Below are 25,266 nucleotides of genomic sequence, written 5' to 3' on the forward strand. Positions count from 1 at the left end.
CACAAGCTTTTAACTCCATGGAATAGAACACTACTGAATTTGACTCACAGAAGTAAGTTTCAAAACCTGTTGCACGATCACCTACACATTAGTATTCAAATCACCACTTTCCAGGAACCTAAAAGAACACAGTCCTAGAGCTGGTCAACGGATCAACAGGAAGTGATACAAGAAACATCATTTTCCAACAACATAACACCTTGCACAGTCTTAATCACTAGCAGCATCAAACAGCAATACTAATCCACCAAAAATTCAATGTTTTACACAGTAGCCTGCATCCAGGAATCCACGATGGAGCAGAATATAAAGTGCCTTTTAAAGAAGGGAATGTGTATTTGCCACCCTCATATATACATCTTGCACTCATTTAGATTTGGTTAAACCAAGGAGATCCCTGAGTTATGCATTAAAGCAGGCTTTTCAACTAAATTACAAATAAATAGATAGTAAAATCATTGTCACTGAAGGTAATTGTTAAACTTGCTTGAAAGCTTTAAAAACACCACAAAAAGTCAGTAGCTGTAAAGGACAAAAATTCAAGCCATAAAAATTAAGAAGATTGTCACCAAGAACTCCGTGGCTACATCAAATTTTCAACTGTAATGATCTGAGAAACAAAAGGATTTGGGCTTTGAATTAAATATAGTGGATATTCCGCATTTGTCTTGCTCTTCTGGCTTCTAATCTAAGCTGCCTGGCTCTCTCTTTAGCAGCTAGTTCTGCTGCTTCTTTTTCTTCTCTCTTCCTTCTCAGCCAGCTGTGGAGAGACAAAGAGGACCAGAAGTACCGGCAGTTGTAATTTCAAGTTTTACATTATCCATTCAAAGGAGATTTGTCCCCCCACTTAACTGGAGCCCACCACGTCTTGTAGGGTGAAGTTGGGTGTTGTGGCTAAGACAGTCTAAAAGCCAGCCACACCCAAACACAGGAAGCACTACTTTCCCACCCCAATCTTCCTGCTTCTGTACCCACCTTCACCTCCCCCCTTTTGTTAAACTGGATTACCTTTATGCTCTATTCATGGAATGAATCAACCCAAGGTTGCTCCAGAACAGGCAACAAGGAAAAGATCCCTTTTTTAGCAAAAGTAATTCACTCTTTTCAGCTCAGGTTCTGACAAATAATTTCACAGCAGTGAACAAACAACATCAAGGAACTGATGTATTTTTGTTAGGGTGTAAGTTTAAAAGGGCATATTCATGGAGAAAAAAGCCCCTCCAAAACAATGAGAACTTCAATATCAAAGATGTACCATAAGATAGGTACAATTTTGAGATGATAAACTACACAAGTTTCAAATGTGGTCCCTTAGGAATGACCCTACTCACTCTCTAAAAGCTCTGTCGCAATCCTCTGGGCTTGGAAAAAAGGCTACTTCCTCAGTTTGGCGTCTCAAGACTTCTATCCGTCTTTCTCTCACATACTGTTGGTGCTTTTTTTTAAGCCATAACTGGTAGGCTTCTTCTGGATCCCTGTGCACCTCCTAATTAATAAAAAAGACATGTATACACAAGGGTTATCGGTAAATAACCTTTATAATAATCACATTATAATAGGGTTTTTTTTTGTATTCTGCTGGCATCTCCCCTCCATGAAACATACTTTATAAACACACTAGAGCATATGCTAATCTGACATAGAATATATACGTGAGCAAGCATTCAAAGCACCATGTTTAAAAAAGTACTGGATTTAGCTTTTCAAGCCCATCGCTTTAAGGCAGAAAAACTTCAGAACAGCATCTGAATCTCCAGGTTTTGATCAGGTCATGTGCATTAACTGCTTACTAACAAGTTCTGATGGTAAGGAACATACTCCAAAGAATCTTCTGGCTGCTTGTTCACTCAGAGCTCAATCAAGGCTTTCTCCTGGTATATGGGAGCATCACTGTAACCCCTGTGATTTATAATTGAGTTCATGTGTGCTGCTTCTACATTGCAAGCCACTCTGCTAAGATAAATCATAAATCTGTAAGTCTACCTCTTCACTGAAAACAATGTAACAAGAATATATCCCACTGCTGTAAATTTTCATACATTTAGCTAAGAAGGCAGGTTTAGAATTTGGCTTTCCTATTTAACAAGAGCACTACAGATCCCAGTTCCACATTAGGGAGACCTTACTTTGATGCTCAGCTCTTCCATCTGTTTTGCACGACGAATTCGCTTTTCTTGTTGTACCTGTTCTTTCTTCTTTTGTAACCAAGCTTTAAAAACCATTTCATTCTGTCTTCTTCTCATTTCTTCTAGTTCCCTTTTCTTTTCTTCTTCCTTAAGTGGAAGGAAAACTGAATAAACTTAGTTTTTAAGAGAATTGTCTTAATCTGCAAAGACTGTTGCAGGCAATAAATAAGCCATTTGAATTGCACGAGAGGCACACTAAAATACAGATGAAACAAGAATACTCAAAGACTGCATCACAGCTGATACAACATTTAGGAAGAAATTGCTTGGAGTGCTTCTGTTTGTGATATATTCAGACACTTTTAGTCTAATCCTTTTTGTGATTACCTCTATTTCCATGACACCTCTCGACTCAGAGACATTCAAATATCATCAGGTGAAAACTCTTAAAATTAAGTCTGCCCCATATCTCTGGTTAGCTTAGAATCACTTTAAATGGATATATTTTAAAAATAAATGCAGCTCTCAGGCTTGATGGATCACTAAACCCTAATGGATATTTAACAACACATGGACTGCAGGCACCATCTTATAAAAAAGAACCTTTTTTGGACATGAAGTTGCAATGTATTTACTTAAGGAGTATTAATAGCTTCAGGCTTTTTTCAAGCGTACAAAATGAACTGATATTTACACAATTGAGAAAAGTTTCTTTTGCTTATTAATTACATTTTAGCTAATGGTAAGTATGTACAAGGAGGAGAAAAAGTTTCAATTAATGCTTCAGAAAGCTGATTAGGACACTTTTACCAGGATTTACTCTCTTTGACACAAAAGCTATAATCCCTACTCATTTCAATAATTCAAGAAATCTAATCTTGCAATTAGATGTTCCTCCCACCTACACACAACTTCCTTATATCCTCCAAACTTACCATTTCTAATTTACTGGAATGAAAGAAACTCCACCAAAATAAAGCAGAAAGATTCTAGTAATGTCAAGAAATGTTTAATGCCTGTGAAATCCATCACAGAATGGAATAATTCCATTCCAGAATGAAGAAATAAGGTAACACTTTTCCATAAGTCAGCCAACAAAGGAAGAAATTTAGCACACACTCTCCAGAATGAAGAAATAAGGTAACACATCCTTACTTTTCCATAAGTCAGCCAACAAAGGAAGAAATTTAGCACAAACTGTTAGGAAAATAACCTTCCTTCCGCTCACTACCCTACCTTTTACATTAAATACAGAGAGCATGATTTCAAGAGATCTAGTCTTATGTGCACAAAGAAAACACTTCAATCACTCATCAGATTTCATACTCCTCCTTACTAAGCTGAGCCTCAGCAACCTTTTCAAATAAAGCAGGCTAGAGCTGTTTCCACAGATAGAAAGTAACCTTGGAAGCTACTTAGCCAGCTTAATTAGTACATCATGGCACAGAAAAATGGCAGATGCTTCATGCTCCTTTTATAGAGCAACACACATATCAATTTACCTTTTTGCAATTGTATCATCATAATGCAAAAAGAAGAAAAAAAAAATCACCATTTTTGAACTCTCTGGTAAAGATTTCTGAAGTCCTCATTACAGCTGTCAGAGGCTGACTTTATTATATTTTTTTTCTGTGTTAGGAGTTGAGAAAGAATTAAAATGGTTCTTACAGTCACTCTGCTGTGTACATATTATATTATGACTGAACACTCTCCCATATGATAATTGCCCAATCCATACTTCTTGAGTACCCAAATGTGCCCCAGCCTTACTGTGGTTAATGTAAACTTCCTGCACTGCAGTATATAATATGTGCAGATGTGACACCATGTGCTACATTCCATAAACTGTGGGACTGTAAGAGAACCTAGGCAGAGAGAGAGTCATGAAGCAAAAACAGTAAGAAAACTATAACAGAAGAAGGCCCATTTATGAAGGATATATTAAATAAATACTTCATTTCTCCTCTGAGCAAGGCATGGTCATATGCCACTCTGGGAAAGGAGCTTTGAGAGAGTCTATACAAACCCCAGATAATTACTGTTATTATTATGATTGCTGTTGTTGTTATTATTACTATGATATTATTATTACTATGTTGTTATTACAACTATTATTGCTGCCTCTTTTATCAAGGAAGAATGGTGTAAATACCCTGATCCCATGGTCCTTGTGGAGCAGAGGAATAGGATGGTCACTGTAATTTACTTTTCTCTATGTATTTACCTCTCTCTTCAGTCTTTCTTTCCTTAGTTCTATCTGCCTCCTTAATTCTTTTTGTCTGGGAGTAAGACTGTAAGTGGAGCTTTTCACAGGTATGTTTGCAGACTCAGTCTTCTCTTTTTCCAGATCTTGTGCACCATTCAAAGCCGAATCTGGCTGCTGCTTAGAGTCAGATGGAGGCATTTCTTTCGCTTGAGAGGCAGTAGGCAAAGAACCGACGAATTCTGAAGTCTGTTGAGTTTCAATATCTGTAAAAGAAACACTTATTGGGGCCAAAATGCCCTGACTTTCAATATCACATAAACTTAAGAGTTCAAACTTTCCATCTTTTTTGACTAGAATTTTACCATTTGTCATCTCCTTACCTAAGCCAGCATGTTCTGAAAGTGGTTTGTTTTTCTGTCCCTTATCATCAGAAATATTCAGCTGAGACAACCCACCTGAAACGTCTCCTCTTGCAAGGTCAGTTTTACCAACTTCAGCATCTCTTGGAGGAGGAGCTTGAAGATTCACTTCATCCTCAAATTTTAATTTCCGTTCTCTGTTTGCATCCACAGGAGCCTGATTTTCCAGCTCTTTGTTGGCTTCTTCAATCTTTTCCAAGACATAACGCTTTATTTCTTCATCCTCTCCCTCATCCAGTTCCTGCTCATTTTCCAGCCTGGATTCCTGGATAGAGCTTTCTCTCTCAGCATCAGATTCGTGGTCCTCCTGTTCAATATCTGACCCGGATTGCAAATATTTTTCATTAGAGTATATCACTTTCACGTTTACATCTGTCTCTGAAAGCTGCTCTAGATTTTCTTTCATTTCTTCATTGTCTTCCTGAAAGTTGTCTGCAGCTTTAACAATTTTTGCTTCAACATCCTCTTCCTTTTTTTCAGGATTCTAAAAAAAATTAAAATAAACTAGTTTTTTCTCTCAACAAAGAACAGTTATCAAAGAAAGAGGAAAGAAACAATGAGAGAGAAGAGCAGTACAAACTACCTGCATTCTAAACCAGGTTGTCAAATAGTAACTAACAGCTTTTTTGGCACTAACAAGTCTCTTCATTTTCTTCATGTTTACATTCACACGAAGTTTAACTAACCAGTAAAGTGATTAGCGACAGAATAAAACCACAATGAGTGTTATACAAACACTTAAAGGAGTACAGAAGTACTTTTGAAAAAAAGTAACATTTTTAATGAACACTGAATATTCTGCTTTATGCACATTAGAACCAAAATAACCAGTTTGCTGAAATGTTTTTCACTGTAATTCCAAATAACCTTCTTTGTCAAAATTCAGTGAATGCATGTACACATTTCAGGCAATACTGAATTTGTGCCTATGATTCCAAATATTACTCAATTTTGTCTTCTAAATAACACAACCAGCATTTAATATAACAAATACCTCTTTTTCACCAAGTTTTTGTTTTTCTTCTTCATCAGTTAGGCATTCTGTGTCTTTTTCAAAATCATCCTCATATTCTGCATTTTCTGTTGAATCACCCACATCTGCTTGATCTTCCTGTTGATCAGGATCTCTTTGAGCTTCCTTTTCACTCATTTTGGTGATGTGTTAAGAGTAATACTGCAAAAAGGAGAGGGAATAAAACGTTTTCAAACTCTGGTGACAAACAAATACTGATATGTCTTGTGACACCCACATCAAACTTGTGAGTAATATTAATACAAGCATGTTAGACAGTGCCCAGCACCTCAGGACTAAGGATAACCAATGGCTCATAAACATGAATGGTTTTGGCCTTTCCAGCTCTGGCTACTGGGAGAAGGTTCGAGTTAAAGCAAATCAAGGTGATTTAATGTCTTTGACAGAGGTTAAACTCATGACCTCTTAACAGTTAGCCTTGTGCTTGGACAAAGAGACCACTATTTTATGTTAGCTTGAAGTGCTACAACCTTCTTGCTTGTATCTTACCTTGTTTGTATCTTCTCTTGTTTAAATGCTCTGTAGCTTTAAATACTCATTAACCTGTTAATCAGGCTCAATATAATCATGCTCATGACAAAACTGAAGATGAGCCACTATAACGACTGAATCCTTTAAAAAGTATTTGTACTGCATAGCACACAGGTGCCACCAGCTCCTGAAGGACTGCTTAAATTCCAGGGCCTGGTGCTCCAAACTGCCTGCTGCCCCTCAGCTCAGCTCACTCAGTACAAGGCATCAAACACACAAAAGTTGAAAGATGTGGACACACTCACGAGCCTAGAGACCTGATTCTGCTCTGTTTATAGCTTTAGCCCCTCATAATTCCTTCAATAATTTATTACTTTTTACAAAGGCAGCACAGAAGAAGAAAACATCAATTATTCAAAAGTTCCTGCTCTTTTTGTACTATCTGCTGTAGGTTGGAAGGTGCCACTTCTACATGCCTCTAGGAGGATTAATCAGTGTCATTTTCAATATACCAAAGATCGTGACTGTTGTGACAGAACAAGGAGTAATGGGTACAAATTGAAAGAGGGGAATTTTAGGTTAGATATTAGGATGAAATTCTTTGCTATTTCAGTGCTAAGGCGCTGGAACAGGTTTCCCAGGGAGATTGTGGCTGCCCCATTCCTGAAAGTCTTCAAGACCAGGTTGGATGGTGCTTTGAGCAACCTGGTCTAGTGGAAGGTGTCCCTGCCCATGGCAAGAAGGTCACAATTTAATGAGGTCCATTCCAACCCCTTAACATTCTATGATATGAAAAAGTGGCAAGACAATATGGGGTGTAAGAGAGAGCTCTGACTCTGCATGGTCCTAGAACAGCAAGACAGCTCTTGCTGTGTGACCATCCTGCCCTTCCAGACAAGAATCACAGAACCAGAGAATCAACAAGGGCTGCACCTGGACTTTCAAATCTGTCTACAAGTTTTGTAAAAACTCTTTCATGCAGCAGATGTTGCTTAAATTCTTCCAAGCTTTTGTTTTGAGTTCTGATGAGCATCTCTGAGTTCTCAGTTATTTATTCTCAGGAACACCAGCTCTGCTCCTCAGAACTCAATATTTCATGCTGGTAAAGAGTGATGTTCTTTTAAGCCTCAAAGCTTAGTCAAGATTTGTTTTAGAGTAGTAATAAATCTGGGCATTCTTTGCTGCAAAATTGTACAGAAACCTTTAAAAGCTCTTAATTTTCTCTGATCCATATGTTGTTCAAGAAAATCTGGCAGTTTTTTAACATCTTTATAGCTACCACTTGCCACTGGAATCACTCATTCACACTAGATTTCTCAGAATTTAAATTTTAAGAGCTCACTCAGACTTGGCTTTCCATAGTACATCTATTTCCATCATTTTTCCTGCACCACTTCATATGACATGTAATGATGTTTGCTGGGAAATGCCCCTTTCTTAACAAGTATCCTTGGTTTGGGTGATGACATACCTGGGATCTTAATGGAGATTATTTTGCTCTAGTGCATATTCAGCACAAAACAACTATTACTCTGTGATTTCATTATAATGATAAGCAGATGCAAAAGCTGCACAGATGAATTGTGCCTTTAAAAAAACATGTTCACATCAGTCTATGGCACTCAATACAAGCCCATTGAACATGCTGTTTAATTCATTTAGGTGAAGTGTAATAATGGGGAGCAGCATACAAATCAGCTTTTCCTGTTTTAAGATAAAGTAGCCATGGCTGAAGAGAGAACTTCCAATTCAATGACTTGTTTCACAGAATCATAGAATGTTAAGGGGTTGGAATGGACCTTAACATCACCTAGTCCCACCTCCCCCTGCCATGGGCAGGAACACCTCCCACTAGACCAGGTTGCTCAAAGCCCCATCCAGCCCGGCCTTGAACACTTTCCAGGATGGGGCATCCACCATCTCCCTGGTCAATCTGTTCCAGTGTCTCAACACCCTCACAGTAAAGAATTTCTTCCTTGTATCTAACCTAAACTTCCCCTCTTTCAAGTCTCCACTCATTTCCCCTTGTCCTGCCACTGCAGTTCCTGACAAGGAGACCCTCTCCAGCTTCCCTATGGGTCCCTTCAGGTACTGGAAGGTTGTAATGAGGTTTCCACACAATCTCCTCTTCTCCAGGCTGAACAGCCCCAACCTTCCCAGCCTGTCTCCACAGGGAAGGTGCTCCTGTCCTCTTACCAACCTCGTGGCCTCCTCTGAACTTGCTCCAGCAGTTCCACGTCCTTCTTATGCCATGTCCTTCCTTGGGGGCACCAGAAAATCCTAAATCAGCCCCTATTCTATTGTGGATATTATGAAATAAAGTGATTGAACATTAAGAGGGACCGAAAGTATTCAGGAAATCTCAAATCTTCATTTACCCCTGCTTCTGTTCCACTTGGGGTGTGTCTGTGGGGGGTGTGCGCTGTGACCATTTGCTCAGTCACATCTCTACGCGGTTACACTCAGGCAGAGCCACAGCAAAAGGCGGGACAGAGCGACGGATTTCTGTCACTTTGTCCTTCTGCACTAAAACATACACACACACACACACAGACCCACGAACCCGAGCTCCACGAGAGGCGGTGGGGAACGTCCTCACCAGCATTCCCTGCTCCCCTGGGACACGCCAGGCGCCGCCGCTCCCTGCCGGGGACGAGGAGCTGCCGCCGCCGGGAGTTGCGGTTGCCGTGGCAGCGGCGGGGCCGCCCAGCGCCACGGCGGCTGCTGAGGGACAAACGCCGCCTCCCGCAGAGCCTGGCGCCCGCGAGCAGGCCGGGCCGCGCCGCTCCGTTGCCATGGTGACGGGCCTCCTCGCCGGGTCGCCGCCCTGCCTCCTTTTCCGTGTGGCGCAATTCCACCTACGGCTTGGAAATTCTGGAGAAGCAGAGCGCTGAGGGGAGCGGGGGCACACACACCCCACCAGGAGAGGGGCAGGAGTGCGGCAGGCGGCTCTCCCTGTCCAGCCGAAAGCCTTCTTTGGTGCTGTTAAATTATGCACTCCTCAGGGAGCAGCCTCGGTTTGCGTGTTGTATTATTCATCGTGCTCCGGCTGGCAATGAGCAATCGGATAAGCCCAAGAGTGTCAGTGTCAGAATGTGGGCTTTTGTTAGACACAGAATCATAGAACTGTTTGGGTTGGAACAGGATCTGGAAGCTCCAACCCCCTTGCCGTGGGCAGGGACACCTTCCACGGGACCAGGCTGCTCAGAGCCCCATCCAACCTGGCCTGGAACACCTCCAGGGCTGGGACATCCACAGCTCCTCTGGACAACCTGTTCCAGCGCCTCACCACTAATGAAGACAAGACTGAATCTCCAGAGGCACACCTCTCTGTGTTAACCACACACTGCTCCTTGAACTTGGAAATGAAAAAAAACAAACAAAACAAAACAAAAACCCCAAACAGGAATGCCCTGAATTAATTCCCATCTGGGAAAAAGAAAAAAAATAAAAGCCAAAAAACCCCACCCTGATTTACCTGCAGAGTCAGGAGGGCTGGCATAGGGAGAAGGATCAGACTCCTCAGTGGAGCTGGAGGGAGGTGGCAGGTTGCAGTCTCCTCTAGGGAGAACCTCTAGGGATTACCCCACTGGTAATGGATGCTGTGCCCCTGAGGCCAGCAGGTCCCCAAAGAGCTCTGTGACCACCAGACTCCCACAGAGCTCACTGCAAGGGCAAGCAGCTGTCAGCAGCCATTCAGGGTGATAAAGTTCACTCAGCATCACAAAATGCTTCCCAGCAGTGAATTTTGGGAGACGACCCTGCTCAGCTCTTCTACCAGCCAGGGCTGCAGTAGCATGGATCCCTCTGGGGCGAAAGAGGGAGAGAGCAAGGGAGGGAGTTCTCCTCATGGCAGCACTGACATGGTGCCCATCACACTGTCATGGCCCCAAGTTCTGGATACACTGGCCTGGCAAAGCGAAGGATGACTGCCTACAAGGCCATACACCTCAGAGGGCAGCACCTCCCCTGTATTAAAGGGTTAATGCTAATGAAAGAAAACACAGGCATGAAACAGCCACAAAGCCAGAGCTTTGGTAACTCTCAGAGTAACTCAAGTAGGGTCACCCTTTCACTCGAAGTCACATGGGACAGAAAAGCTGAACCCCTTCAAGGTGGGGTTCACGAGTTCTCTGAAGACATCTGTCATCATAGGCCACATGCCATAGGAGGAGGCTGGACTCCATGACCTCAGGGCTTCTGCTCATTTTACACCATACAGTGAAAAAGAAAACCAGGTTTTGACATTGATGGCCTGGCAGGTCTCCCTTACACTTACCAGAGATAATGCTCAGTTACCTGCTTGGCAATAGTTCCTGCTGTACCTGGCAAAATTTCAACCAGTGACCTCACCCAGGGCACGCAGTTATTCCACCCTTGAAGGCACTATGCTGAATTTCTGATTTTCCACATTTCATTTTGACAAGTTCATAGCAGTCTAAAATACAGAGAATTGGGTACAATACCAAGGCTTTCTGCTCTGCTTTTATTGTAAGACCATCCTTCATCTTAAAAGCCAGTGCTATCCTTTTAATTCACAAGAAATGCTTTATGTGACTAATTACAAATCAGCGTGATTAAGACAAGGATTAGACCCTATTGTTGGGATGTCAAGCTGTGATGTTTGAGAATAATAACGTAATGATTTAAGTCAGTCAAAATTGATCTATGCATTCATTAACCCATATGTCATTAAATGTTGGTTTTCAGATGTTCCCATGTGTGAGGAAGCTGCAGAGCATGGTTATGAAAAATGCAACAAAAACAGCAGTAAAGCAGTGCAGGGCTCCAAGGACAGACCCCGGCATGTTGGCTGCTGTTTTCCTTGTCACTAATGCATCAGACACTGTGTTCAGGGAACAGACTCATGGACAGTGAGTGAGTGTGTTTCACAAACAAAGGCTGCGTAACACTTCCAGAGCAACATTAAACAAGCACCTTAACACCTTTTTTATATAGTGTAGGAAACAGTTGATACTGTCAAAAGCCACTGGGAACAGCGTTCAGAGCATCCAGTCTCCTGCCCCTTCCATAGCCAAAGTCCCTCTTTCCTTCCCAGTACTTAGCTACAATCACACTGATAGAGAAGAAAACACAACGGCTTCCATACAGAGCCCTTCCCTTTCCCTGAGCACTGCCAGAGTACTCGGCTGTGTCACACATGCACAGAGCCACACCAGGGGTTGAGCACAACCCTGCCTTGCCCTGGCGGACTCTCAGAGCCACTGCTAGCCCAGGGGGACAGCAGTGGGTGCTGCTCCTGAAACAGCAGTCTCTGGCAGCTCCTACTATTCCTTGCTTTTTGGGCAGAACAAGCCCAGCACCCAGTCCCTCGCTGTAGCAGTAATCCCAGGAACTACACCTCATCCTACCAGCATCACAGCAAGCTCAGTGCAGGACAGAGATTCAGTTGAAACACTCACCTCCAGCAGCCCCCAGCATCAACTGGAACAAAGAAACAGCCCCAGCATCCCAGACAGACAGCCGTGTGTAGTGTTTATCTCATCTCCACCAAACGGCACTGCGTGCTCTATCTCCAGCGCAGAATTTCTGCTCCTTCACAGCAGCTGTGTGCCCCTTTCAGCTCTCAGCTGTCCAGGATGTGGCAGGATTTGATGGGAGGAGCAAGGACTGCCACAGTTCACGTGGACTTGCTTCAATTGCAAGAGAGAGCAGCCTTTCACCAGCACCAGATGAGAAACACTGGAACCCACCTTAAGGGTAATGCTTTACCTGTATGACCTACTACTTATATTCCTGACATATGCAGAGATTTTAATCCCTGACTGTCAAGAAACTCATCCCCCCACAGCTGACTCCTGTATTCACCCAGGGAAGGCAGATGAATGAAATTCAGAACAGACCTGACATGCAAACAGTCCTTCAGCAATAAAGCTCTGAAGGAAGCATGTGTAAGAAAGCCTGCCCTCCCCCTCTCCTCCCCAGAACACCCCTTTTCTTTTGTTTTTGGTGTTGTGCACAGGGCTTGTTGGGCTACTACCCACACAAACCACTGTGCCCTCCAACCTAGCCTGTACTATGAGGTACAATCCATATCTTCTAGAAACACAGCACAGGAGAGTCTTCCAAGGCAGGGTGTGCCAGCATCGGGGGCTTACAGCATTTCTCCTTTAAGGCATCAATTTTGTAATTAGGTCAATGTAAGTAGAAAGGTCCTCCTGCATGGCAACCCTACGCCTGCTTTCCCGTACTGTCACCCCTAGTTAGACAGGAGCACCCTCACCAGGGCTACCCTGCACTGGTGAGTGATGATCTCCCTCTGCTGACCAGTCTGCACTGGAATTAGAGCAGTGCTTCTGGACTGCTCAGCAGTTAAGAATCCCCAATACAAGACACTCACACAGAGTTATACAAACCTACACAAGCCAGCCAGCAACTATCAGCTTCTTGAAGCCTTGCTTCTTTTTGTTCTAAAAACATGTTTGGTTCTAAATTGTTTTTCTCTTTGTTACAAAGATGCTCAGAACAACCTGCAGCAGCAGTGCGATGGATCCGCAGGGAATCAAAATAGAGAAAAAACATTTTCCACACAGGATGGCTCAGAGTATTTTTATTTAACAAAAATAGCTGTTTCATTAGAAACCAACAACGTCCACATGGTTACAGATTTTCCTAGACATCACTGTTAACTCTGCATCCAGTTCCTATCAGGCTCTATAGTCACCTCATCACCACAGCAACAGCAGAGCTCAGAACCTGAATGACATCTAGGTGTGGCTTCCATACCTTGTGGGCCTGAAGACATAGACAACCCAACAAGCCTTTCTATTGTAGTTGCCACAGATTCATTACTTTGGTGCAAAAATCACTGATACTGCTCTAAGTCATTAGTTAATTTGTGACTTGCTTTTAAAATAACTGGGCTGTTCCCCATCAAAGATTTGATCTCTGTATGAAAAGTATGATTAAAATTGAGCTGCTCCTTTTGGTCACTTGACAGGAGTGCTGTGCACCCATTCCCCCTGCTTTGCTCCAACAGCCATCAGACCAAGGAACTCAAAAGACAGACCATCCCTGTCCCAGGACAGCTCATCAGCTAGCATTTCATGGCTTCAGATTTTATTTTTTTAAAAAACAAAAAACCACAGAGAAAGGAATATATACATGGGTGGCTTCAAGTTTCGATTTCAGGATAAGGCAGTTAAGTTTACACGTGTAAATGCCAGTGCAGCTGAGCCCCTCTTTAGGGGGCTGTTTCAAGAGGCAGCATGCAGAAAGAAAAGTTTCTGGGGAGTGGGCTCCCCTGAGCAGCTGGCCTGGAAGGGCTCCCTGGATCCCAGGCAGCAGATGCCAAACACATTAATCATGCACCTTGTGTAGTAAAGGCTGAGGCTCACAGAAAGTGATGGGAAATATCCCAGTCAGGAGGAAAACACCTTCCCAACCCCAATACTGTGAAATCTCCTTGGCACTAAAAGCAGGTGATGAAGCAAAGCTGCTTCTTCAGCTGAAAGAAGAAAGGAGCTCTAACGAACACACAGAGAAGGCACAGAGGGAAAGGCTGCATTGCACCTTCTCCCTTGCTAGCTCTCCTGTACACTTAAACTTACTACAACCTGCAGAGAAACAGGCACAGAACCTGCACAGAACCTTACACAACCTGCACAGAAAATAGGCATTTGTTGCTGTGCTGGTCATGCTGCCTGAGTATCCAGGTGCCCAATCCCAGGACAACTCTGTAAAACTCCTCCTCAGTGTTGAAGCAATTTGGAAAAATAAATTATTTTTAAAAACCGATATGAGTCAAGTCCCAGATTGTTTAAACTGGACAAAACTGGAGAAAACAAAAAAATTGCCCACTCTAAACATTCATTGTTCTGCTTATGTGAAGAGAAGAGGTAGAACTAGTGGACAGAGACCCACCAGAAGCATAAAGGCATTTTAAAATAACAGTGGAAAAATGACAAACCCATAAATCATCATTTTTCAAAGCCTCAGGCAGTCATTCTGCTAACTACCACAATTGAAGGTGTCAATTTAATCACCAGAGCCACAATTCTCTAAGGGCACAAAGAACAGCTTAAAATCCTGTGAGTTACCGTCCTTCTCAGTGCTATGCTAACACACACCACCCCTGAAACAGTCCAGCCCGTGGGTTGTGAGGCAATAACTCCTGTAATCATAGGAACCTGCAGCCCTAAGGGACAAAGGCCAAGTTATTCAAGGGTACCTTGGATTAGCATTTTGCCTATTTCAACTCCCTCTAAGTTTCCCCTCCAGTTACAGTCCTTCCTGGGCACAGGCCTTTGTGGAACAAGTAGTGCTGCTAACAGCCCATCCACCAGTGCTACAAATTGCCCCAGGACATAGTTTTGTTTTTGGGGAAGCACCATGATCAGCTAAAGTAAACCTCTGGCAGCAGGTATGACAGACAGGAACAGGAGAAACAGTACAAGCTCCTCAAGGAAGCATGTGCGTATTCAGAAACATAAGTGTACCAGTCCTCAAAACAGAGCATCCAGCATCACAGGGCAGCTTCACTGAGAGCCACACTGCGGAGCACAGTCCCCAGGCCACCTCCTATCCCAGGCCTGGGGCTCTCCACAGAGGTCTGTTAGTGTGCCCTCATTTCTGCCCTGTAGCAGCACCTCATGAGAGAGAGCAGCAGGTTACCAGACAATCACAAAACTGTCTGCAGATGGACAGTGTTAGACTAAAACCTCCCAAAGTTCTCATTCTTTGAGAGAACTTACTGTTCTTTGCTGCACATCCCATACATGCAACAGAAGAACAAAAGGCATTTTAGAAAGAAGATATTTGTTCTTACTTACGTAAGAGCTAATATATTTACCTTCTAAAATGTGCTACTAATATAGTATAAATATGGATCATATACCATTAAGGTGATTGCCTTGGGAAGAAAAGGCAGAGATTAAAAACAGACCTAAATCTTCATATGTAGTCACCAAGAGTCTTTGCTTAGTGCACTACTGGCTTTCAGGAGATCTGCTTTGCGCCTGTTCTTGTCTTCTGTAAGCTCCCACAATACTGCAGATGCAACTGACCAAGAACACCAGTGAGATGGCCGCAAAGTAAGAGGCATAAATCATGAACTGCAGAAAAGAGGAAAAGAAAATAAAAAGAAGTGGTTAAACCAAGCAGTTTCCAGATTTATAGGAATGTTAATAAAATAAATTAGTTCCCTTCCACTTCTAAAATGTCAGGATTCAGTGGTTATTTCTCTGCCAAATTCTTGACCCAGAAACAGGTAGCTGAGCAGCTTTACAGCTTGGTTTATCTTCCTCCTTTCCCCACCTCCCATCAATAAACGTAAAAGCATTTATCATACCTGGGTGAAGATATCCAAGCCAAGCCCACTGGCATCCACAACAATCACAGTGAGCAGAGTCTGAAGTGCTAAGGCAATGAAAGTATTGACCCCAAACACTAGGGCATACCGCTCCACACTGAGATTTGTAGCAATCTGGAACCTGGAAAGAAAGGGATGACCAGAAACATAAGGGAAAGAGCAGAGGAATGCATGAATGGCAGGAACATTTCTGGACAGAACAACTATGCAACTTGAGGAGTTACATTGACTGGTTTCATATTTTCCACAGCTAAATTACCTTGCACAGATAGTGTCCTTTTCTAAATAGGATCACGATGGACTAACTTGGAAGCTAGAAGACACCCACAGACACATGCAACCCCTTTTTTCAAAAGCAAAAAAACAACACAACCCACCACTAAGGGAACTCTGTGGGTTTCAGTGTCACTGAAGCAGCCCTGCTGCCTGATGTAAAGGGTCTTGTCACGTGAAAAGATGCAATGCACTCTGACCCCAGAGAGCAGCTGGCAATCTCAAAGCTTCAGTCTGTTGCTGTGTGGCCTGTAATTTTTTGCACCCTTCTAACCAGAACTCCCTTTGCTGTTGCCAGTTTGAGCATCACCCCTCTTCTTGTGCTTGAGCTGTCTTGGAGTTATTTTGTGCTTCAAAACCAGCTACATTTTCCTCCCCAAAGTGACAAATAACATTGAAGTAGTTTTCCTACAGGTTAGGGGAAGTTGATGCTTCAGTTCAGGCAAAGCATTGTCCTTTCCTCATCTGTTAACACTTCAGCCATGTTTATGAAAAACATCCCCCTAGCAATCAGCACTATCTAATATTTAGAAGTAGTCACTTCAGTGTCACAAGACTTTTAAGCTTGGGCACACTGCCAGCCAAATATATATCCATGCCTCAGTTTCCAACCTGAATCACAACACAAACCCTTGCAACAGACTCTTGTTACACAGGAAAGGCACTGCTTTCACACCAGCTGTAACCTTGAGAGCAGTTTACGTTACAGAGATACTCACGTTGCTATTGTGATTAGCATCATGTAGATGATTCTGAAGACGACATAGGATGCATAGCACACCCAGATGTTATGAACAGTGTCCATGACATACACAGCAGCAGCAATAAGAAAGGAGAACAGGGTAAGTGCCACTTCACCCCACACTGCCCAGGATGTTTTTATGTGACCCACAACAACGACTGCAACAGCTCCTGTGAGGGGAAGGAAAGCATAAATCTTAGTAATTACAGCTGGAGCAATTTGGAGATGGTGCATTGAGAGCTCTACAGCCCCTAACAGCCAAACATGAATGAAGTGGAGGGCACAAATGGGAACACCTCAGCAGCTCTCCTTCCTGACCCCTCCCTCACCTAGAATGCTGCTGTAAACTCCTGTTTACTTTTACAGAAACAGGAAAAAAAAATACATAGGTCAATGCTGACTGCCTCTAAAGTCTCCTCTCTTACTCCAGAAGGATGACAGCTCCAGGTCTCAGACCACTGCCACTCACTCCTCTGTGCATGACTGTGGCAGTGCTGTCAATAATTGGGCAATTTCTGTTGAGAAATGCAAACCCTGGTTCTCAAAAGCACTCATCTAATTATTTAGTGGTGCTTTAGCAGAGGGTAGGAGGGAGAAAGGCACTACTCACTTTAATGCACAGCTGTTAGAGCTCTCTCCTAGGAAGCAGAAAAACCTACATTTACTGTCATCTCCATACTGGGCTGTACGATCAAGTAAGATGAGGAGTCCAAATCCACATCTCCTGGAATGCAGCCTAATCACAGGTTATAATCATGAACTATTGATTGTGCAAGAACAATCCTTTACAACCCAGACAGGTTTGTAACTCTGGCTGGATTTTGTGAAGGAGGATGGGGATAAAAGACAAATCACAGGATGGGAAAGCATGTGGTATTTCATGCAATTCAATGAGCAGACAAGGTGTGTTTCATGCACTATCATAGTTGCAACTACTGAGTAGTCTAAATACATATTACATTAATAGAAAATTCCCATTCCAAGTAGGCCTTGTTCTGCAAATAAGCCAAATAGCAACCAACAGCATAATGGCTGTACACAGCAAACCAGACAAACTGCATACTGACAAAGGGAGGTTTACAGGACATCTCTGAAAAACAGGATTGTGTTCAGCAGTAGACCACTGCACAAAAGCGCTGCAGTGCACTGTCTAAGCTCTTTGTACCCCTTAGCTGACATGCTGTCTTAGAAAACCTTCAAGCACACCAAGACTCCTCATGCACCACCAGTTTGCCCAAGCCTTCAATCCTGTCAGACCTTACATCAGTCTTGCAGACTGGTGAAGAAGGGCACTATGCCAAGGGAAAGGATTTCTTTTCCCCCACTAAAATCTGACTAACGTCTTGTTCTTTGAAAGTCTGGCTCCTCCAGTAGGAAAACTCTGAAATGCAAAAAGAAGCTCAGTCTTAGAGCATTCTTCCTACTGTCTCAGCAATTCTGAAATTTGAGAACAGACATGAGGATCTCACGGCAATTCACGAAATGGTAATCTTCCTATGTGCCAATGTTGTATCAGCCTGACAGCCAATTCAGAAATTCAGTCTCTGTCCTTCAATGAGACACATTCAACTGATCAGTGTTTTCAAAACCCAACCTGATAAAGGATTGCCACACTCCAAAGAAGGCGCAGGGGTGCAACCTAATAGCCAGCTATCTCCCTAGAAGAAATACTAATTCTCTTTCCCAGGACAGGGAGCCGACAGCTACATGAGTCACCATGCCAACTTAAACCCTTCTGCAGGGCAGGGACGGCAATAGCATCTTATGCAAAGGTTGCCAAACGTTGCTCATAACTGAGCACAGAATGACTAAGAGCAATAAAAGTGGCAAATCAGATGTGGGGCACAGCAGGAGAGATTTCTGATACAGGGAGAAGAGCGAACAGTATGTTCTTCTGTATGTCTGATGCCTCACTGAACAAAGTTGAGTGCAATTCAGATTATCCACCTTCAAAAGGCAGGTTTGGTGCAAAGATGGGCACATTGTGTTCTTGCAGAATTAAGGAAGAGAACAAAGAGCTGAACTTTACCAAAGAACAGCTAGAAAAACCTGGCTTGTCTGTCCCAGAGCAAAGATTTTGTGTTAAAATACAACCTTGGCATGACATCAGAGATAAATAAAGAGCTCATTAATAAACTCAAACTGGAAATCAGAAGTTAGAGCATTTGCACTAGCGCCTAGGAAGTCAGGTCACTGCACGCTCATTCTTAATGGGTGCCCAGTCCTGTCACACACTTCAAGCTTTTAGTTGTGACTATTAATTCATTAAACTTTGCTTCTTTCAAGCAATTAATCGCTATCAGCTGGAAGGATTCTGTCTTTTGAGCAGTTCAGGCTACTTTGCCTGAAAACATCACCCAAAATGATTCAACAATTTATAAAAATACTTGAGGAAAAAAAAAATCAAAATGGGAAACTAAAAACTTCAGTCCTACAAGAGTTTAGGTCCATTGTTCACAGGCCTTTTTAAAAAGGACCTTGTTATCAAAGGTGTTCATTATAAGGTTTAAAGAATACCCTTCCCCCCTTTTTTAAAATGTTTTAAATTGTGCTGCTATTTTGCCACATTATGGGTCTTCTTTTCCTTGATATCAATTCTTCCTCTACTGGGACAAAGGTAGGATGGTAGAGGAAGCCAATCTAAACAAGAAGTAAGAGCCACAGGCTCATGCTAGAGTGGAGAAACAGTGTACGACAGCAAGCTACTTAAGGGCAGGTTTAGCACACCAAGGACTGAATAGACAAAGTCATCAAGTTGCCAACAGTTTCAGACCCAACTAGCAATGGGTTGTGCACCAACTTCTGGAACTATAAACCAGCCACAGCTTCCTACTGAACTTCAAGAAGGAGCTGAGCACACCCAAGGAAGCACTAATAATTTGTTTGTGTACCTTGGTTTCTTTTTCCCCCAAGTAGGTGATGTCCACAGCAGATGATGGAATATCAAAGAAAAGGGACATGCTGCAGCAACATCTAGAAAACTTCTGCAAGGCTATGTTAGTTATTTAAAAAAGGTATTGTCCTAGTTATGGCAATGAAACAGTTGTAAACAGCTTCATAAACAAATGCTTGTATTGACTGACCTACCTGTCCCTTTCAAGTCAACCAACTTCTTTCACCTTACTAGCTTCTGTTCCTAACAGTGCTGAAAAGACTAACCATGGCTCACTGCATGCTGGGTGCGTACAGGAAACCTTCATAGCCTCCTGGAGGAAAACCAAACGCACAGGACCCCATATCTGACTCCGAGTGGCTAAAACAAACATAACCCACTTGGCTGTCATGGTGACAGCCAAGAGCATACAGTCAACCACATGCCTGGAGCCTTGTGCCAAGTATTTCAGAATGAAGATTGCCTTGGGAGGCTCCTCTAAACACCTACTGGATTACAAGAATCAGGGCTGCTTCAACAACTAACTCACACTGAGCACCCTACCTGTGCGTGTCAGGGAAGACTCACCCAAATGCCAGGGTTTACCTCTCCTGCATGCTTGGTGAAATGCATGGCACTTCCAAATCATGTTCTAGTGACCTTGAAGGAAACAAGACATTTCTCACAGCAGAGCAAGAGCTAAGCTGGAAGCTTACCCAGGAGTGTTGAGGCTGCCTCCACAGCACCATTGTAGACGTCCGCGCTGTGAGAAGGCAGCACCATCTCCCACAGGCCCTGAGCGTAGTTGATGACCTGAAAGTAGCCACAGGTGGACAGTGCCCACCACACGGACCAGCAGAGCATGGTCCTAGAGGAGTAGCACTGCAGGAAGTCTTGCCAGAGGTCTTTAAGCACCTTTGCGATGTCTACTTTCTGCTTCTGCGTAGGTTGGAGAAGGAAGGGGAGAGAAACGTTAAGTCTTTGTTTATGAACACTTCACACTGCTTCACAAAATTGCCCCTTTCAGGTGGTCTTATCACTGGTGAGTGACAATACCATTCTTGGGACACAAACCCCCACAGAGTAATGAATAAAAAGCTTTCCCATCCCACAGTCTGTGCCAAACGGGGCCGTACTCTTATACGCAGAGGAAGGGTTCAGTCCCAAGCACCTCCCCATCTCTGGCTCTCCCCAGCAGACAGCAGGGACTGCCACATGTTATGTAAGCAACTGAAGGGTACCACAGAAGACAAACCAGAGAACAGGACACAATATCCACTTAGACAAGACAGGGTCAGAAGACAGTCTTTTACATCATAAAGGCAAAAAGTATCACTAACACCTTTAAGTCCTGATTCAAATTCAACCAAATTTTGTAGCACAGAAAACTATATCTGTCTCCAAATAAGTTGGTTTTCTTTAGAATAGGCATTGGAAGTTTATAAATACTCAAAGAAGCTATCTCATTACCACACACTCCACCCCTGTTAAAGCCCACCAGCGCTTCAAGAAGGTGAGAGATGTCACCTGGGAATCTAAAGGGAAACAGAAGCTACTTCCACCAAACACTGCTATTGCAAGTGGCAGGTCCTGCACATGCAAGTGCCCTGACATGGCAGGAGATAAAAAATGAAGCTTTCCACTCTGAATCTTTCTAGAAAGAGCATGCAAGGGGGCAGACCCTTAAAAATAATTGAAAATAGATCAATTCTAGCAACAGAGGATGACAGTAATCAAAATTGTTTTTTACATACAAACTGTTACAGTCCTGTTCTTTACCACTTTATGTCAACAGCAGCAGAGGAAAAGAGCATGTCTTTACTTTGTAGACAAAAGTTCTTGGTTACATTTGCCGCACACACGCATGTACAGACATAGTGTAGACTCTGCAGGGCAAGACCCTTCCAGTCTGAGTAGGAAGAGCAGTCACTTAATGTGAGACTGGGCAGGGCCCCAAGGCTCACCCAGCACCTCAGGCCCCTGTGAACTTGGATTCCCTGCAGGGAAACACACAGCATTGTCACAGGACTGAGCTATTGCACATTGTGCTGTCACATGCCCAGTTTCAGAGTGGTTTCCAGAAAGCAGCAGCAACTTTGAGCACTTGGCATTATGCCTTTTCCCTGGGGGAATCATGCAGTGTGTTCCTGAGAAAGACTATTTTTCATGAGCAATAAAACTAATTTCAAAAGGTTTCTACTAAAACCCCAAAAGACCACAGCTTGAAACCTGTCCTGAACTTCCTTTCTTCCACCCCTTCAGCTGCCACTGATTTCTAAGCATCTTTATTAAGCACCACAGAGTCCCACCGGTGCCTTGCCAATGGCATAACTCTTGCTCTGCACATGGATACCATTCCTCCAAAACACAACAGAACGACTTGGGAAGAAGTGAGCTTGTGGCAATGGGACTTTACACATAACTCCCACACAGACGGTTTCACACAAAGCACAAGTTAAGGCACAGGAAAACAACAAAAAGGGAATGGTCACACACAATGCAAAAACTGATTTGGCTGCTCAGCCCCAGTGAGTGTCTGGTAAGGCAGAAAGGCACACCTGCCCTGCCCTGGCAGTGCCTCTTCAGTACAATTATTCCTACAGCCATCCATGTTTGCGAAATATGGTTGCTGTTAGCTCAGCAAGAATGACAATCATCACACTCCAGTGCTTCTCAGCCTTCAGCACCTGGTGTAAGTGACCTCAGGGGAGTTAGGCAGGTTGCACTCCCTCCTTTTCTGAACTTTTGTCCACTACTTTGGTACCACATGTACTCTCACAGGAGAGGAGTAAGGTAAACAAAAGGGATGGATAAGTTATATGTTTATGGCACAGAATTCGTCTTAACAAATACCCTTCAACATGCAAACATAGCTTGGGTAAAAATATCCTTGGTCACACAAAATCGTGCTGGATGGGGCAGGATTAAATCTCTGGAATGTTAATACCCCTAATTCCCAGCTGTAGCAGCAGAAAGCAGCCATGGGTGCTGCCTCCCCCAAGCCAGCTAACTGTGGCTTACTTGCTAAGAAATACCCACTGCTGACAAATCCAGCAGCTGCACTTACCTTCTGGCTTGTCCTCAGAACCAGCACGGCCTCCTTCTCTCTGAGGAGCAAGGCTGGCCTCTCCCCAGGGCCTCAAATCCCCCTGCCAGGAATCTCCATATATTTGCATTTCCTGGAGCAGTGTGGCCAGCAGGGACCTGCCCAGCAGACAACTACACACTCAGACTGGGCCCCAGCCTGGAGGCTGCTCACCCGTGGTGGGACTCAGCACATCCCTCCACCAAGCAAGGGTCCCTGCACTTGTTTCCATACAAATGGCTTTGCCAAGTTACACAGCCCATAAAAGCCACAAGTCAGGGCACTACCTTGGCGTTCTCAGGGGCTGCATTAAGCTGATATCATGCAAATGTGCTTCCTGCAATTTCTCCACATTCTGCCCTTCTATTACTAATCAATGTCTGCTTCCACATGCCCCCAAGAACTATTGCAGCTTCCTTCCTAGAGCAGCTTCCTTCCAGGATCATACAATAAACCCCAATTATTACACAGCATATTGCAGCACAACTCACGCAACAGCTGGAGTAACAATGCCAAAATCTGAGTACAAGGAGAATTGCCTCTTTCTGCAAATCACTGGGTGTATCCAGAAGCACACACAGAGTTTGGACATATGCTCAATGTTTAGTGTCCCAGAGATGTCCCTTGCATTGTACCACGGGATGGCAATCTGATGCCCAGAGCATTCAGACTGCAGCCTTGGTGAGACATGAAGAGCAATTTCAGAAAAACTCAGGAGCAGTCTACCATGCTCAAACAGCAAAAGGATACCAGTAATAATTCTCCCTGTGCCATAAATAAGAGGGATATGGAAAGGGATACTTTCTTGCTGTTAGATATTACATCTCTACTGTAATATCTAGCAGCAAGAAAGTATCTGCTTGTATACTGCTAGGTATATATATATATATGTATATATATATATATATATATATATATACTGCATGTATGACAACCACATCACTATGGCATCTTCTACTCATGTAAACTCAGGGCACAACTCACCTGTTTCTCCGCTGAATGACCCTCCCCATTTAAGGGAACTTTTGTCTCATCCTCCCAGCCAGGTGCCCTCTGCACATCAGGATGATCTTGGACAGCCACTCCATTTTTACAGTCCATGACCTTCATTTCAAAATTAAGCCGCTGACTTGAGAGGTGGTGAAAGAAAAGGCTTTTTCGTGGCATGGGCAGGAACCACGCCGTGGCAAAGGCAATGGATATGCTGGTTAAGGAGACAACGTTCAAGCTGAAGAGGGACCATCCCGCCACTGACACAAGGACCTGCCCAGACACCGAGCCCACTGTGTAGCCCACCAGGGTGGCACTTCGGCAGTAGCTGGTGACCTGCTGGTACAGGTTGATATCGACGACACTGTAGATGTAGGAATAATAGGCGATGTCGGTGGCAGTCCCCATCCCGTAGAAGAACTCAAGGAACTGGAAAGCCCACAGCCCCTGGGCGTACAGCAGCATGAACCAGGTGACGATGAGGCTCAGGCCCTGCAGCAGGACCACAGGCTTGTACCGCAGGTAGTCCGTGGCCAGGAACACGGGGAAGAGCAGCGCCAGGTAGGAGTAAGTCCACACCGGGTAAATCTCGTTGAACACCTGCGGGAGGGAAAAGACGGCGGTAACCGCCGGCACTTCCGTACAGCCAACAAAGCACAGACACACAGACACACAGACACACTCCGCGGGGGGAGGAGCTTGGGGGGGAGGAAGTCACCCGGGGGGACGCGGTACCTGCGTCTCGGAAAGGTTCTTGTGCGGCCCCAAGAGGTACCGGGTGAGGAAGGGCTCCGACGGCCGCACGTTGCAGAAGAAGCCGTAGGCGCAGAGCAGTGCCGTGGGCAGCGCCCAGGAGCAGGCGCTGCCGCTGGCAGCCCGGGCGGAGCACCGCGCCGGCCGCCCCCCGTGCGAGTCCGCCATGCCGGGCCGGGCCGGGCCGAAGGCGCTCCGGGGCGCAGAGGCGCTCCCGGGGCCGGAGGCGCCGGTGGCGGGCGCGTCCCGGTCACCTCCCGAGACGGGGCTCCGGCCCGCGGCCCTGCGCCCCACGCTCATTGGCCGGCGCGCGGGGGGCGGGGCCACACGCCGCGCTCGGATTGGGCAGACCGTCCCGGGGGCGGGGCCAGCAGCCGCGCACGCGGGAGGGGCGGGGCGGGCCGGGTCCGCGCGCCGTTCCTGGGACAGCCGCTCCCGCACGGATCCGCCCGCGGGGCCGCTGACCCCTGCCGCTTTCTTCCCTTTCGCGAGATAAGAGCTCTGATCACTTCTGTGGTTTAATAAAGCAGCGCCTTGTTGTCCAACCAGAAGAAATATTAGACAAGTGGGGAAAATAAAACGACTACATTCATTATCTAAAGTTTTGCCCAGTAGTACTGTTGCTAAAGCTTTGCCAATCCTCTGAACTATTTGCTGTTTTCCTCTTCAATCTATTCCTTTCCATCTACTTGATTTGCCTTTCCCTTGGCTCCAGACCCTTGATTTCCACGACATTGCTATCACTCCTAGAGCTTCCTACGTTATACCTGCAGTTTGTTCTCCAAACTGGCTGATGCCAGAGACAATTCAGACCAGGGGTCAGGCCTCCCACCTGTGCAGTTGCATATCCTGCCTCCTAGGCAACTGGATATACAGAGTTGGGTGGGAAAAAACAAGTTTTCTCAGCCCCAGAACAGATTCCTTGTAGTGCAGAATTTTACTATCTATTACTATTATATTTTTAT

At 44.4% G+C, this 25,266-nt stretch overlaps 2 protein-coding genes across 2 annotated transcripts; both read right to left on the minus strand.

The window, feature by feature from the left end:
• On the minus strand, positions 1-8,943 carry CCDC181 (coiled-coil domain containing 181). Its single transcript, XM_041463890.1, is given in 8 exon segments — positions 1-653; positions 655-760; positions 1,332-1,486; positions 2,127-2,273; positions 4,351-4,595; positions 4,788-5,235; positions 5,746-5,925; positions 8,819-8,943. Coding segments are annotated over 7 exon segments (1,314 nt in total). The 5' UTR covers positions 5,902-5,925; positions 8,819-8,943; the 3' UTR covers positions 1-596.
• A 3,874-nt stretch (positions 8,944-12,817) lies between these two features.
• On the minus strand, positions 12,818-24,555 carry SLC19A2 (solute carrier family 19 member 2). The gene is made up of 6 exons (XM_041463976.1): positions 24,284-24,555; positions 23,543-24,148; positions 20,190-20,412; positions 16,579-16,771; positions 15,566-15,707; positions 12,818-15,329 (listed from the first exon to the last, which is right to left on the minus strand). Exons 1-6 carry the CDS (start codon positions 24,467-24,469, stop codon positions 15,204-15,206), a joined length of 1,476 nt encoding a protein of 491 aa, XP_041319910.1. The 5' UTR covers positions 24,470-24,555; the 3' UTR covers positions 12,818-15,203.
• Between the last annotated feature and the right edge of the window lie 711 nt (positions 24,556-25,266).

The sequence above is a fragment of the Pyrgilauda ruficollis genome, unplaced genomic scaffold (genome assembly GCF_017590135.1).
Source record: "Pyrgilauda ruficollis isolate IOZ18807 unplaced genomic scaffold, ASM1759013v1 scaffold17, whole genome shotgun sequence".
NCBI lineage: Eukaryota > Metazoa > Chordata > Aves > Passeriformes > Passeridae > Pyrgilauda > Pyrgilauda ruficollis.